This window comes from Rosa chinensis, chromosome 6 (genome assembly GCF_002994745.2).
Source record: "Rosa chinensis cultivar Old Blush chromosome 6, RchiOBHm-V2, whole genome shotgun sequence".
NCBI lineage: Eukaryota > Viridiplantae > Streptophyta > Magnoliopsida > Rosales > Rosaceae > Rosa > Rosa chinensis.
The window spans coordinates 4,650,710-4,666,161 of NC_037093.1; the positions used below are offsets into that span (position 1 = coordinate 4,650,710).

The 15,452-nt window shown below is 38.9% G+C and overlaps 4 protein-coding genes and 1 long non-coding RNA gene across 11 annotated transcripts; 1 reads left to right on the forward strand and 4 right to left on the reverse strand.

Annotated features, from left to right (window-relative positions):
- Positions 1 to 1,295: 1,295 nt before the first annotated feature.
- Positions 1,296 to 3,079, reverse strand: LOC112170407 (UDP-glucose flavonoid 3-O-glucosyltransferase 7). Its single transcript, XM_024307681.2, has one exon. It carries the CDS (start codon positions 2,983 to 2,985, stop codon positions 1,534 to 1,536), a length of 1,452 nt encoding a protein of 483 aa, XP_024163449.1. The 5' UTR covers positions 2,986 to 3,079; the 3' UTR covers positions 1,296 to 1,533.
- A 701-nt stretch (positions 3,080 to 3,780) lies between these two features.
- Positions 3,781 to 6,603, reverse strand: LOC112170413 (F-box/FBD/LRR-repeat protein At1g13570). 3 transcript variants are annotated; one of them, XM_040508699.1, is made up of 4 exons: positions 5,506 to 6,600; positions 5,231 to 5,386; positions 4,814 to 5,118; positions 3,781 to 4,478 (listed from the first exon to the last, which is right to left on the reverse strand). In XM_040508699.1, the coding sequence occupies exons 1-3, from the start codon at positions 6,298 to 6,300 to the stop codon at positions 4,837 to 4,839; spliced, it is 1,233 nt and encodes a 410-aa protein (XP_040364633.1). In that variant the 5' UTR covers positions 6,301 to 6,600; the 3' UTR covers positions 3,781 to 4,478; positions 4,814 to 4,836. The 3 variants fall into 3 exon arrangements, with proteins under 3 accessions (XP_040364633.1, XP_024163464.1, XP_040364634.1); XM_024307696.2 differs by lacking the exon at positions 3,781 to 4,478 and having other exon boundaries at positions 4,662 to 5,118; positions 5,506 to 6,330; positions 6,441 to 6,599; XM_040508700.1 differs by lacking the exon at positions 3,781 to 4,478 and having other exon boundaries at positions 4,662 to 5,144; positions 5,506 to 6,603.
- Positions 6,604 to 6,893: 290 nt separating this feature from the next.
- On the forward strand, positions 6,894 to 9,399 carry LOC112170417. The gene is made up of 3 exons (XR_002925093.2): positions 6,894 to 7,091; positions 8,721 to 8,812; positions 9,031 to 9,399. It is a non-coding gene; the product is annotated as an uncharacterized LOC112170417 (long non-coding RNA).
- On the reverse strand, positions 9,156 to 12,241 carry LOC112170414 (F-box/FBD/LRR-repeat protein At1g13570). 4 transcript variants are annotated; one of them, XR_002925092.2, is made up of 6 exons: positions 12,094 to 12,241; positions 11,158 to 11,982; positions 10,884 to 11,039; positions 10,663 to 10,776; positions 10,472 to 10,577; positions 9,156 to 10,115 (listed from the first exon to the last, which is right to left on the reverse strand). XR_002925092.2 is itself a non-coding variant. In XM_024307701.2 (5 exons), the coding sequence occupies exons 2-4, from the start codon at positions 11,950 to 11,952 to the stop codon at positions 10,495 to 10,497; spliced, it is 1,233 nt and encodes a 410-aa protein (XP_024163469.1). In that variant the 5' UTR covers positions 11,953 to 11,982; positions 12,094 to 12,241; the 3' UTR covers positions 9,156 to 10,115; positions 10,472 to 10,494. The 4 variants fall into 4 exon arrangements, 3 of the variants coding, with proteins under 3 accessions (XP_024163469.1, XP_040364632.1, XP_024163470.1); XM_024307701.2 differs by having other exon boundaries at positions 10,472 to 10,776; XM_024307702.2 differs by lacking the exon at positions 9,156 to 10,115 and having other exon boundaries at positions 10,237 to 10,577.
- A 553-nt stretch (positions 12,242 to 12,794) lies between these two features.
- On the reverse strand, positions 12,795 to 14,844 carry LOC112170408 (F-box/FBD/LRR-repeat protein At1g13570-like). 2 transcript variants are annotated; one of them, XM_024307682.2, is made up of 4 exons: positions 14,768 to 14,844; positions 13,769 to 14,650; positions 13,506 to 13,661; positions 12,795 to 13,387 (listed from the first exon to the last, which is right to left on the reverse strand). In XM_024307682.2, the coding sequence occupies exons 2-4, from the start codon at positions 14,618 to 14,620 to the stop codon at positions 13,073 to 13,075; spliced, it is 1,323 nt and encodes a 440-aa protein (XP_024163450.1). In that variant the 5' UTR covers positions 14,621 to 14,650; positions 14,768 to 14,844; the 3' UTR covers positions 12,795 to 13,072. The 2 variants fall into 2 exon arrangements, with proteins under 2 accessions (XP_024163450.1, XP_024163451.1); XM_024307683.2 differs by lacking the exon at positions 14,768 to 14,844 and having other exon boundaries at positions 13,769 to 14,729.
- Between the last annotated feature and the right edge of the window lie 608 nt (positions 14,845 to 15,452).

Consider the following 15,452-nt stretch of genomic DNA (forward strand, 5'->3'; position numbering starts at 1 on the left):
GACCTCGATACGATATTGCTTTGAGACCACAATTGCTGAAACGGGGAAGGTGGAGAGAGTTTTCTCAATTAGCTCTTACTCTGTGACAGGTTGTCCACAAAATCTCAACAGGGATTGTAGGTGAAGACCTTTTGAATTATATTTAGCAACAGGCTTGAAGTCGGCGAAGCGCAGATTGTTCCATTGAACCTTCAAGTCAGGGAGGAGGGAATCTTAGACATTGCCAAAGTCCTCTTCTAGCGCTACCCATAACTCTCTTGCATCTTTGATTGACATATATTCCAATCTGAGTGATTTCTCCATATGACGTCGCATCAAAATGACTGCTTGAGCTTGCTTTGTAGGTGTTCGTAAGAACACGAGATCCGGGTTAGGTGCCTGGATTATGGGTAATATTCCCTTTGAAGTGAGGTGGTTCTCAACATCATTTACCCAGTTATGGTAATCCGAGCCCGTTGATTCAAGCATGGGAAAGTCGAGTCTTGGTTCATTCGACATCTTGAAAATAAGAAGAGAAGATATATTAGTTTCAGAGCTAAACTTCCACGAAAACTAAAATAATAAGATTTCCTAGCTATGCTACCAAGAAATCAATTTCCAAGAATATTTGGATTAGACCAAACAATGATGTTTTAATCTGGTCATAAATTGATGCTTGCGGACGCTCTTAGTCCTAATATTATGAACACTCTTAGTTCATTGATTACGAACGCTCTTAGTTCGTTTAGCGTGAATCCCTACAATTCCGCTTTTGGTCTCCCCTATGAAGAAGAAACGGGGGTAGAAGAAAGGAGGTTGTAAGTCCCCGAATCAAATGAAGAAATTGAAAAAGCGAAGCAGGAACTTTAATCTTTAGAACTTACTTGTTGAAACTCGGAGCAGATTTGCTTCTGAACAGTTCCCACTTCGAATGGTGTATAGGTCTCCAAGCGATTCCAATAGGGTTGAAATTTGGAGGTCAGATATAAGAGACAGAGATGAACAATTTTTTTGAAGGAAGGATTTTGATCAGAGGTCCCAAACAAGACGTTTCTTGGCGTGCAAGCAGGCTGATCTGCACAGAAACGAGCGTGCTGAACAGCTCCTACTTTAAATGGTGTAAAGGTCGCCAAACGACTCCACTAGGGCTGGAAGTCAGATAGAAGAGACAGAGATGAACAACTTTGATAAAGAAAGGAGTTTGATCTGAGGTCCCAATCAAGATGTTTCGGGGCGTGCAAGCAGGCTAGGGTTAGAGCCTCATGCTGATAATGTGTTGTACAATGAACATAAAAGAACTTGAGAGATGGAGAGAGTTTTGATGCTAAGAATGGAGTATTACATTCTGTATTCATCTCATAACATGGATGAGAAATGGACTACATATAGTGGAAGACAAGGAACATGTAACCTAAATTCCTCCTTAAAGCAAGGACCCCTAAAGTCCTCCTTAAAACATGGAGCCCCTAAAACTAGGAAGAGAAAGGCATTTACATGATATAGCCATTACAACACATTTATACTATAACACTCGCCATTTAGTCCCGAAGAAAATCAAGATCCATTAAGGGTCCTCAACTCTTCAATTAGAGAAGTTAAATCTGAGAAAGATGAACCACCTTCTTCAACAGCCCTGCTTGCCATCTCTCCAAGCGCTTTAGCTCTGTTTCTCATTTCTTCTGCGTCATCACCCTCCATGATTCTTGTCACAGCCTTCTCTATGGCCTCCCTCTTCACACTGGCCTCACTCTTCAAACTTGCATCCACAAATGAAACCCATTTTTCAGCACCAATAGCGACCCCAACGCGGAGTATCTGCGTCACTAGCTTCTCCGTGTAAAAGTTTTCAGCAGACACCGGCCAGGTGATCATCGGTATCCCAGCAGAGACTCCTTCAAGGAATGAGTTCCACCCACAATGATAGAGAAAAGCTCCTATTGCTTCATGCTCAAGAATCAGCACTTGAGGAGCCCAATCTCTTATAATCAGTCCCTTGCCTTCCATTCTCTTCTCAAATCCTTCAGGCAACCACTCTTCTATCTCTTTCTTTTGTTTCTTCACAACCCAAATGAAGTCCTGTCCAGAAGCCTCAAGGCCTGCTGCAATTTCTAGGAGTTGACAATCAGTGAAGTTGATCATGCTTCCGAAACATACATATACAACCGAATTGGGTTTCTTAGAATCAAGCCATTTCAAGCACTGGTGTTGCTCAGCAGTGGCCATATCTTCTACTGGCTTGTCAATTAGGAAGACCGGGCCAATATGCCACGTCTTCCTCCCATACACCTTCCTGTAATGATCAGCATAATCTGGTTCAAGTTCATAGAAGCTGTTAACAATGACCCCATAGCTCCTTTTCTCACACTCTAAGGCCGCTTTCCAGAACCTGCTAAGTTCTGCTTCATCATCTAGCTTTAAAAAATCCGCCATTTGGTTTCCTGTCATCTTGATCTCATCTGGGAGACCAGGAATAACAATGGGTTCAGTTTCAGATAGCACTTTCTTCTGAGGTTGATGTATCATCAGACTAAATGCAGCACACAAAGGGAACAATCCGGTTGCATGAAAATATAGCCTTGGAATTTCAAATTTGGCAGCAACATCTGTAGCCCAAGGAAAAAACAAATCAGCAACAAGGCAATGAGGTCGATGTTGGTCCAAAATCTGCTCGAGCTGTGGTTCAAGCAAACGCGTGGCTGTGAAGAATTTTCCTTCCATCTCTGGTTTTGTGATCAAATCAGCCCTCTCGCATTCCTCAGGCAACCCAACTTCAGCAGATGGGAACTTTATGAGAATAAGTTCAATTTTCTGATCAAATCCCAAAGTACTTTTGCTTCTTTGGGTTGCTTTGGTAATGAATGGTGCATTGAGCGGAGTGGTTATTATGGTCGATTTCACACCACGAGACGAAAATAATTTGGCTATATCTGTGAGGGGTATAATGTGGCCTTGAGCCATGTATGGGAAGAACAAGATATTAAGCTGCTCACAAGATTTAGTTTCCATGGAGTGATCGATAGACAGCAGATCGAGAGTTGAAGATGATGACACTGATGTTGAACAAGAAATGATAATGGCTTTAGGCTAATTAGGGGCTTAACTAGCCCCAATATATATTAACAAGCATTTTGATCTGTAATCTCGACCTCTAATCTCTAATCTCTATTCTCATCCACCCATACTGTTGGCTTTCTGTTTCCTATGGGTCGATGAAAATGAACATGCATGTGAGCCGGTCCCCACCTGGAATGGGTCACCATCTCAGCCAAAAAGATATTTTCAGCTTTCCACCGAATTGAGCCTTTGAATGTGAGGCAGATGATTAAATACCTTGACCAAATTGCTAGGAGTCCCCAGACCCCGTATTTGGTCGACCTTGATGTCCAAATCAATTGAAGCAAGATTAGAGGTATTCACAAGGTTAACGTCTTCAAAAACACCTAAAATGTTAATATACTCGAGATTTGGTGCACCAATCTCAAAACCATCACAATATCTCGCAGTTATCTCTTAAGCAGCGGACTACAAGAAATCAAATTTTCAACCACAGCTTCAGACAAAGTAACATAGAAAATGGTTATGTACTTCAAATTCCTGAAGCCTCTGAATGTGGACGGAGGGCTTAGCAAACAACTATATAACTCTAAGCAAACCATATCTTGGCAAGAGAACAAACATGATGGCATGTGGTAACGACTCGATGTCCACGGATAAAGTATTAACCGTTTGATAGAATTTCTTGATCGATGAGTCACCCATCGATCTATATCATGACTTGGTGTTGGTACTAGAGGATCTATATAATAAAGCTTGAACTTGCGTAGGGGGCCAATATGAAGTAAGAGTACATGATCAGCAACGTTCACAAAGGTTGTACGGCTTTGAGTCGAGAGACACTTATCATCAAAACGCTAGATCTTGAAGCATAGCCACTTGCTGGACAAGACACTTGTTCTTGTTGCCTCCCTAAGCGGCAAACGTGATACAATATTTTCTGTGACATCATCCGGCAGATTGCTAATTCTATCCAACATTTGCACCCTAACGTACTCACTAACTCAAACTAGAACAGTTACAAGAGTTTAGAAGATGATGAAGAGCGACAGACATATACCAAGCACGTCTTTAATATTGCTAGCCCTTCTTTTTCTATTACTTCGAATCCGAGTACTAAATCTCCATGTTTAATTGTAATTCAAATCCCCAATGATCTTCTTTCCTTTCTTGTATCCATCTCTTTTTCAATCAATTTGATCGGAACCGCACCCCCAAAACTATATCTTATTGGCTCCCTTTTCTACTGGTCGAAAATTTCTCTTAATTACAAGAATTAGTAGCATACTATAGGTCTTGGCCATGAATTTACCAGGCAAGGAGTGATATTATGTAATTTTTTGAGAAAGCAGGGTCGAGCCTGCTCGGTTTTTGGCCCAAACCGAGTTCGACCTGGACTGAACTACAAGTTCTTGGTGCTGCGCCTCCGCATGCGTCTGCAGCTCCTGCATGCGAAGGCGTTTGCTATTAATTATTAGATATGAATCAAAGATATGATACCATACTTCACATGCATCATTTCTTCAATTACTTGTCAACAATTATTTGTATGTTGTAGATTTAAACCCATAGAAAGATGAATTCTGTTCAGAACTTCCATATCGAAAGAAAATGTTCTTAACAAACAATTGATAAGCAAATTTCACACTTAAGACGGTGGAAATTTGGATAGAAAACATGAGAACTTTTCTTAACAAACAGACATACATCATACATAAAGACTAATAGCAAACTGTACAACTCCAAGCCTACATTCAATTCTTCAAGAAAGTCCTCTCACCTGGTGCAACTCTCATTCATGAATTATGGGTCCAAAACCATTATCTCTGCACCCTTTGAATCACGCTTAAACAGAAGTAAATCTTTTACTAGCTTAAAAGAACCATTGACAGATGCAGGTTGAACAGTCATTCTCTCAAGCAAAGGTGAACTTAGAAGCAGAGATTCGATGAAATCTAGTTGAGCTTTTACACCAGAGATCTTGGTTATTTCCACAAGCCGCAGTTGAGTATATGCACAGTTGTAGTTGTCATATAAACAAGATTCCACTTCTCCCACAGCAGATTGATCCTTTTTAGGGTCCACCTACAAGAGCTCTGTAGCATCAAAATCTGGAAGTTTTTGACAACATAGCTGTCAAAACTAATTAAAATATTTTATGGTAGAAATTCTTAACTCGGCAGAAAAAAAAACTAACCAAAATTTTCAGTTCTTGTAGAGCAGGAGAGCTTCTCAGAAGGCATAAGACAGTTGAAATTTCATCCGGATTGTCAAAGTTCATGTCTAAAGAAAGAAAATTGAGATATTGGCATGGTTTAGGGAGCTTCTCTGGCAAGGCACCAATAGACAAGTACTGCAGCAGAATGCAAGCAGCAAATTAACAACATGTTAATGAGTATGGTCAAATTCCTATGGCAATTAATGTCAATGATCACTAAATCACTTATGAAACTTCCCAGTCAAAACCATTACTTTTAGAAAGTTCCTCTTTATTGTGAGCCTTTGAATATGAGGCAGCTGGTGATCAAAAAACTTGAGCAAATTCCCAAAACTACTACAATTCCCTCTTTGATCAACAATGACCTGCAAATCAAAGGAAGCATCCACAAGATTTGAGGAATCCACGAGGTTAAAATCTTCAAAGTCCCCTACTATGTAAATAAACAGGAGCTTCGGTGCATCAATTTTGAGATTGGTGAAACCATCACATCTTTGCAATTTCAATATCTTAAGCAGAGGACTGCAACCAATCAAGTTGTCAAACACATCTTGGGCCAAAGTAACAGACCAAAGATCAAGGCTCTTCAAGCTGCCAAAGCCTTTGAATGTCGAAGGAGGGTTTAGCAAACACCTGAATAACTCTAAATGAACGATATCTTGAAAAGAAAACAAACATGATGGAATGTTGTAGATGTCCCCTTCGAAATTGTCGAGTATCATCTCTTTGATGACAGGGTTTCTGGATAGGTGAAAAATCCATCGATCTATATCCCTAGTGGCTAGCTTACCATTGAAAGAAAGCTGGAACCTGTGTATGGGACCTTTATGGAGTAAGAGGACATGATCAACAATATTCACAAAGCTGAAGGTTGGATGACTTTGAGTCTCGAGACACTCATCATCAAACACTAGAGCTTGAAGCATGTCCGATTTGTACCTCCACTTTCTGGATAAAATACTCGTCCTTACTGCCTCCTTAAGTGGCAAACCTGACAAAATCTTTTCTGTAACATCATTTGGTAAGCTGCTAATTCTATCCAACTCCATTTTCAGTACCAGCACACCCTAACTTGATCACTGCAAAGGAGGAAGGAACGTATATTTGGGAGAACAGTCAAACATGATCTAGCTAGGAATTATTCTGAAATCTGAATATATTGCTTGATATCAAAGGAACTAGAACATACGTAACTGATGATGACCCGGATCTTGGCAGAGCTACGTCTAGATCTAGTAATGTCCGGGACTCTTACTTCAGTTTGAGTGTTCTTGTTCTCCTGTTTTTGTAACTTTGTACTGTGTGATGCTTTGGCTTTTCTTTGCTTTACCTAAAGCATACGATAAAATGCTCGTCCTTTTATTCCTGTCCCGGCTATTTGGGCTTAGGAAAAAAAAAAGAGATATTCCAGGAATGATTTTACTTTAATCGGATATTTGTGTTTGGAATTATTTTAATTCATTTAAGACAATGTTTGTAAGGGATTCTTACGCAGGACAAAAGTATCACGTGGATAGTAAGATTGTCTCATTATTAAATATGTAAGAGAATATTTTAGGTATTTTATTTTAATAAATGAGGATAAATTTAAAATACTCTAAATTTTAATTAGACTACTCTATAACTATATGGTACGTTCGCTAAGAATTTTTCAAATGTTGTTTGGATGAGGGAGATGACATTTTGGTGGAACTAAAAATCCCACGTGGAAAATTCCTCGTTTGGTAAACAGGACGGAGAACAGGCGTGATTCTGAAATTCTAGAACGCGAAGAACGGCGACTACCTAACATCTCGATTTTTCACTCTCTCTTCTTCTTGCATCGATCGCTGATCTCCAGGTTCGATCTCCACCTTGGGCTTTTGTTTCTCTTTGTATTCTAGGGTTTGATCGTTGAGTTTTGGATCTTTTCATCTCTAATTTGATCGATCCATGGTTAGGTTTCATCTGTGTTTATGGTTTTGTTATGTAATTTGATTTCATTGACTGCTGGCTTGTGTTTCTTTCATTTGAATTATGGTTTCTGTGATTTCTGCAACTGGGTTAGCTGCAAATGCCTCATTTTGGGTTTGGGTTTTTGGCGAATCATACACACCAAGCTTGTGATGAGTTGCATCCCAGAAATTTGGATTGTCTTGATGATATTGTGTATCTCTGTGATTGAATTTGATAGTGGATATGATTAGGAAGATGGTTCCGTAGGTAATGGTTTTTTGTTCTTTGTATTGAGAAGTCGACGGTGTCCAATACGAAACCTTATATTGTATAGCCATTGCTGTGTTTATGGTCGTTAATAGCTTGATTTCAAATACAAACCTAATGTGTGCAATGGTACATTGCTCGTCACCGTGGAAATCCTAATGTTTCACGATGCTCAAGAACTTCTTCTTCCTTTGTGTATTGTAGTCAGTTATTTACTAGTTCACAGTATGCACAAATTATGGCTCCTCGTGAGAAGAGCGGACAATAATGATTCATTGATGGGGATCCTGATATCATCTTGCCCATCTACTAGTCTTGAAATGTTATCATCTGCAACATTTCTTTTCTGGTCAATCTCTTGAAGTAAGAGGACTGACCTTGCCAGTCTCGGCTTCACTTCTTTCTTAGCTAGTACGTGGATATATGCAGTTGTTCTTGCTGCTTTGGCTGCACCGAGACCTTACTTGATTACTTGTTCTGCCGTTTCTGTTAGACCTGGGGATTAGATTAACTACAAGCTTAATTTGATCCTATTGTTCCTATTTCACTGTTCATATTAGCATATCAAACGTGATGCTGTATCTTTAAATTTGAAGTGAATATGATTCTTTTGTAATACTAATTCCCTCTTGATCTAATTTTGAGTACTGGAATTTCTCGGATGTGGTTGTGGAATTAGAACTAGTTCTAGATTCTGAATTCCTAGCTAGCTATTTGATTCATTTCTGTATAACTAGCTGGATTAGAAGGCCTATCCCTTCAGAATCTGAGATCATGTCATTGATAGGGATTTCCTCGATTTAGGTCATTCTTCTTGAATGTATTCAATGAAAGGTTTCTCTTGGGCTCCCCCACCTTTAACCCAATCCCTTCCCCTCCTGTCCTTCTTCCAAACAACAATCGTGGTTAGGAATGTCTTTCAACTGGTGTGGGCGATGATATTTCACGACAGATCTATCCACATATGTTACTAGTCAATCAATGCCTCTGGAAACTTTGTAGACATGTATTGCTTCAATCGGAGATTGTGCTATAGATACATGTTTTTCACAATACTTTCCTCTTGATACTATGTTTGAAATGCTTGCCTCTTAGAGCAGTTCTTGGTGGTCTTTTTTACGTCTGATTTTCTTTTTTTCTTTCTTTCATTTTTCTTTCCCATTTCCAATGATTGTTCCTTTTTTTTGCTTACAGTAAGAGTTACTTTGTCAGAGATTCCTTTGTCCTCAAATTAAAGTTACTGACTAAAAATTGTACATCCTTTCAGGTTGTAAATGTTAATGTTTTACTTTGCAGCTACTATGACCATGGAGAAGAAAATAGAAATTTCTAGAGGCGCATTTATTCAATGCTTGAAGAGTGAGTATTCTAGTGTAAAATGAGTTTTTTGTATTATGTAAACTGTTATTTGCATCTATCTATCAAATAATTCGAGGCTTAGCTATTTGCACTATAAATGTTTTCAATTGCAAGCATTGAATTTCTAAGACTGTCTTCCTTTTCAGGCATGTGCATTTATAAGATTTGAAAAAGAAAATTTACATTAACCATGCTAACAAACTTGACCTCTGCTGCAGGGACTACAAGAAATCAAATTTTCAACCCACAACTTGAGACAAAGTAACAAAGTGCATCAAGCTTGAGATTGGTGAAAGTGTGAAACCATCACAATGTCGCACTGTTAATCTCTTAAGCAGAGGACTACAAGAAATCAAATTTTCAACCACAAATGGTTAGGTACTTCAAAGTCCTGAAGCCTCTGAATGTGGACGGAGGGCTTAGCAAATACCTACCTATATAACTCTAAACAAACCATATCTTGGCAAGAGAACAAACATGATGGCATGTTGTAATGACACGATGTCCATGGATAAAGTATGAACTGTTTGATAGAGTTTCTTATAGATTAGTCACCCATTGATCAATATCGTGACTCGGTGTTGGTACTAGAGGATCTATATAATAAAGCTTGAACTTGCGTAGGGGGCAGTATGAAGTAAGAGTACATGATCAACAACGTTCACAAAGGTTGTACGGCTTTGAGTCGAGAGACACTTATCATCAAACAATAGATCTTGAAGCATAGCCGATTTGTACCTCCACTTGCCGGACAAGACACTTGTTCTTGTTGCCTCCATAGCAAATGTGATAACAATCTTTTCCGTGACATCATCTGGCAAATTGCTAATTCCAACATCTTCAGCTTTTGCACCCTAACTCACTAACTCAAACCAGAACAGTTACAGGAGTTCAGAAGATGAAGATCGACAGGTGCTACCAAGCAAGCCTTTAATACTGCTGGCCCTTCATAATCTATTGCTTCGAATCCGAGTACTAAATCTCCATGTTTAATTGTAATTCAATTTGGCTCTCACCTAATGATTATCTTTCCTTTCTTGTATCCATCTCTGAATTAAGCTGGAGATTTCCAATCGATTTGATCGCAACTGCACCCCCAAAACTGTATCTTGCCTCCTTTTTACTGGTTGAAAATTCCTCTCATCCCACTGAGCTATATTATTGGTCTTGGCCATGAATTTACCAAGCAAGGAGCGATATTAACGTGGCACACACACTAGGGTCGAGCCTGCTCGGTTTTAGGCCCAAACCGAGTTCGACCAGGACTTGGCTACACAAGTTCATTGTTCTGCATCTGCGGCTCCTGCGTGTGGAGACGTTTGCCTTTAATTATTAGACATGAATCAAAGATATGATACCAATACTTCACATGCATCATTTATTCAAATACTTCTCATCAATTATTTGTATGTCAAAGATTCAAACTAAAAGAAATTCTTCATTAGATGAATTCTGTTCCCAATTGCATATCGACATAAAATGTACTTAACATTAACATGCAGAACAATTGATATGCAAACTTGATACTTAAACTCTGGAAATTTGGATGGAAAATACAAAAACTTGTCTCAGCAAACAGACATATATATAGACATCATATATAAAGACTAGTAGCAAACTGTACTCCAAACCCACATTCATGCAAGAAAGTCCTCTCACCTGCTGCAACTCTCATTGATGAATTATGGGTCCAATACCATTATCTCTGCACGCTTTGAATCGCGCTTGAACAGAAGTAAATCTTTTAATAGCTTTGAAAAACCATCTACAGAAGCAGGTTGAACAGTCATTTTCTCAAGCACAGGTGAACTTAGAAGCAGAAATTTTATGAAATCTAGTTGAGCTTTTACACAGGAGATCTTGGTTATTTTCACAAGCCGCAATTGAGTGTGTGTGCAATCGTAGTTGTCATATAAACAAGATTTCACTTCTCCCATAGCAGCGTGACCCTTTTCAGGGTCCACCTACAAGAGCTTTATAGCATCAAAATCTTGAAGTTTTGACAAAATAGCTGTCGAACTAATTAAAATATTTATAGTAGAAATATTTAACTCGGCAGAAAAACACTAACCAAAATTTCTAGTTCTCGTAGAGCAGGGGAGCTACTCAGAAGGCATAGTACAGTTGAAATTTCATCCGAATCATCGAAGCTTATGTTGACAGAAAGAAAATTCATATATTGACATGGTTTGGGAAGCTTTTCTGGCAATGCACCGATAAACAAATACTGCAGCAGAGTTCAAGAAGAAAATAGCATACTAATTACTAAGTGATTATGGTCAAATTCCAATGGCAACATCAATGATGGTTAAATAATTTATGAACCTTTCAGGAAAATCCATTACCTTTAAAAAGTTCCTGTTTATAGTGAGCCTTTGAATATGAGGCTGGTGATCAAAAAACTTGAGAAAATTGCCAGAACTACCAGGACCCCGTCTTTGGTCGACCTTGACATTCAAATGAATTGAAACTTGAGCAAGATTTGAGGTCTTAGCAAGGTTGACATCTTCAAAAACCCCTTTAATGTAAATAAACCAGAGCTTCGGTGCATCAATCTTGAGATTGGTGAAACCATCACAATTTCGCAAGTACAATATCTCAAGCAGAGGACTGCAATCAATCAAGTTCTCAAACACATCTTGGATAATAGTAACATTCTCCAAATCAAGGGTCTTCAAACTCCTGAAGCCTTTGAATGTGGACCGCGGACGGTTTAGCAAACACCTGTATAACTCTAAGTAAATGATATCTTGACAAGAAAACAAACATGATGGAACGCTGTAGGGATTCCCTTTCCAAATCTCAAGTATCATCTCTTTGATGACAGGGTTTCTCGATAGATGCAATATCCATCTGTCCATGTCTCTAGTAGCTAGCTCATCTCTGCGAGAAAGCTTGAACTTGCGTATGGGGCCCGTGTGAAGTAAGAGTACATGATCAACAATATTCACAAAGCTGCAGGTTGGATGACTTTGAGTCGAGACACACCGGTCATCAAACACTAGATCTTGAAGCATTTCTGATTTGTACCTCCACGTTGTGGATAAAATACTTGTCCTTACTGCCTCCTTAAGCGGCAAACGTGACAAAATCTTCTCTGTAACCTCATTTGGTAAACTGCTAATTCTATCCAACTCCATCTTCAGTACCAGCACACCCTAACTTGATCACTGCGAAGGAGGAACGAATATATATTTGGGAAAGCACTCGAACATGATGTAGCTAGGAATTATTCTGAATATACTGCTTGATATATATACATCAAAGGAATTAGAACATACCTAAGTGATGACCTCGATCTCTTGGCAGAGCTTCGTCCAGATCTAGTTATGTCCGGGACTCTTACTTTACCTTTGACTGAGAACAACTGACTTTGTACTGTAGTGAGCTTTGGCTTTTCTTTGCTTTATCTAATCATATGATAAGGTGCTCGTCATTTTATTCCCTAGTGAGCTGTTTTCCTACCCTGGATTTTTTTGGGCTTAAAAAAAAAAAAAAACAGAGAGAGGGAGGTGCTCTAAATGAAGTTTCCCATTATACTTTAATCGGATGCTTGTGTTTGGAATTATTTTGATTCATTTAAAGGTTTTTGAATCTAGGATACAAGACCGAACTCATTGTGAGCTGCATTGTTGCAACGTCGATGAAACATAAGCCCAGTTGACAAAGACAAACCCTTTCTGACTCTCGTGTTCAAGTGTATTGGGTATCTAGAGCTCGATCGAAATAGTAAGGAAATAGTTAAAGATGTTCTTACCGTTACCAAAACTAATTAACAGCTAGCCAAATTTCAAGTCATATACAAAAAATATTTTCTAGTACTCCATTAATTGAGTAATGGAGTCGTCGTGGTCAGCTCTAAGGCATGGAAAGTGCATTGGTACCTTGGCTGAACAAGCTGGAGGTGCTCTGCATTTGTTCAGTGACTTCTCATCAATTATTTGCATGTCAAAGATACACAGCCATTGAAACCATCTATTTAAGCTGAGAAGCGAGAAGGGTTTCTGATGATGAACCGACATTGTTCTTACATCAAAGAGACTGCTACTACACCCAAATTTTTCTTACTAGGTTCGTACCTTTCATTACTCTGATAGAAAATGTAACATGATACATAATTTCATAAGCAAATTCAACTAATAACGACAGTGGAATTCTTGATATAAAGACTTTAGACTTGTCCCAAAAGGGACAACTCCAAGCCAAATTCATTTCTACAAGAAGTCCAGAACCTCTTAGCTGCTTCAATACATTGATGAATTAAGGGTCCAGGAGAATAATCTCTGCATGCTTTGATTCACGTTTAAACTGGAGTAGCTCTTTTACTAGTTTCGGAAAACCATCCACAGAAGCAGACTTAGGAAATTGAGGAGGTGTGATAGTCATTCTCTCAAGCAGAGGTGAACTTAAAAGTAGAAATCTGATGAAATCTAGTTCAGCTTTAACACCGGAGACGTCAGTTATTTTCACAAGTCGCAGTTGAGAAAGTGTGCAATTGTAGCTCACATCTAAACAAGAACATTTCTGTTCTTCGACAACCCAGGGTCTCCTTGTGAGTTTCTTTCTGCCATCCATCTACAAAAGGTCTATAGCATTAAAACTGAAAGTTTTGGCAAATAACTGTCTAAACTAATATGATAGTTTACCGTAAAGTTGGTACAAACTAAATTTTAAGTCAGCAGAATCAACTCACAAGAATTTCTAATTCCTGTAGAGCAGGGGAGCTTCTCAGAATGCATAGAGCAGTTAGAATTGCATCCGGATCATCGAAGCATATTTCTATAGAAAGAACATTCAGATATTCACATGATTTAGGAAGCTTTTCGGGCAAGGCACCCAGAGACAGATACTGATCGATGCACAAAAGAACACACTTGGTTAAATATGGATCAGATTCCAATGGCAATGTCAAAGATCATTAAATAGAAGTATAAAATTGGCTAGCAAATACATTACCTTTAAACAGTGCAACTTAATTGCGAGCTTTCGAATGTAAGGGAGGTGATCAAAAATCTTGTGCAAATTGCTAGAACTGCTAGGAAACCAACTGTCAGGAACCAATCTTTGGTTATGACCATCAGTATAGATGGTCACACCGATTGAAGCATCTGTAAGATTTAGGGTACTTTTGAGATTGACAACATCAAAGATACCTAAAATGTTTAAAAATTTGAGATTTGGTGCATCAATATTGACAGTGGTGACACTATCACAATGTAGCAATATTAATCTCTCAAGCAGAGGACTGCAACATATCAAATTTTCAAACACATTTTGGGCCACGGTGATGCCCACAAGTTGAAGGCTCTTCAAGCTCCTGAATCCTTTGAACGTTGACGGAGGTTTGAGCCAAACCTCAGTTAAATTTGAATCCATAAGAAAATATTTAGTTAAATCCAAAAGAACGAGATCTTGACAAGAAAACACACATAATGGAATGTGGTATTCATCTACCCAGAGACAAAGTACCAACTCTTTGATCGAGTTTCTTGATAGATGAGTAAGCCATCGATCAAGATCTCTAGTGGATACCTCATCAGCAAACAGCTCGAACTTGCGAATGGGGCCAATATGAAGTAAGAGTGCGTGATCAACCATGTTCACAAAGGTTGTTTGGATTTGATCATCATACCGATTTTGGCTTCTCCTCCAAACATATTCATTAAATTTTAGATCTTGAAGTATGGCCGATTTGTACCTCCACTTGCTGGATAAAACACGTGTCCTCACTGCTTCCCTAAGCGGCAAACGTGACAAAATCTTTTCTGTGACATCATTTGGTAAACTGCTAATTCTGTCCAACTCCATCTTTAGTACCAGCACGCTAAAACTCCATCACTGCAAATGAGGAAGGGATATCTAGTTGATGCAATATTTGAATATGATCCTGCTAGGAATTCTTCTCTGAATTGCTTACTATATTGATTGATATACCTCAAAGGAGTTAGAACATACCTAAGCGTCAACCCGGATCTCGGCGGAGCTTCGTTTACATCTAGTTCTGCCCCAGAGTCTACTTTTGACTGTTCTTGTTCTCCTTTGTTCAAGTAGCATGGCAATCTTTTGTGGTATGTGGTTGTCCTATGTTTATTCTACAAAGGAAGCTTAAGCTTTTAAAACCTATTCTGAAGGATTAGAATGTTAATGTCTTCGGTAATGTTCATACTGCTGTGGATAGTGCACGCGCTGCCCTTGAAAAAATTCAACTAGCCATATCTCTTGATGGGTTTACTGAAGTGCGTCGTGTTGAGGAGCTTTTAGCCCAGGATGCTTTATCAAATGCTTTATTGGTTCAGGAAAAATTCTGGGCGGAGAAGGCAAGGGTGAGATGGGTTAGGGAAGGTGACAGAAATACTGGCTATTTCCATACTTTGGCAAAAATTCGGAGAGCACGCTCCTCTATCACTTCTCTTCGCATTGGGAATGACTTGGTGGATGATGTTAATATTTTGCGTGATCATGTTGTTCAGCATTTTACAAGTGCCTTTTCAGATGATGGAAATACTGCTGATACAGGTTTGGTTGAAAATATTATTCCTTCAATGGTTTCAGATTCAGAAAATGGCTCTTTACTTGCTATTCCTTCTGCTGAAGATGTCAAAAATGTTGTATTTTCCATGAATGCTGATAGTGCCCCAGG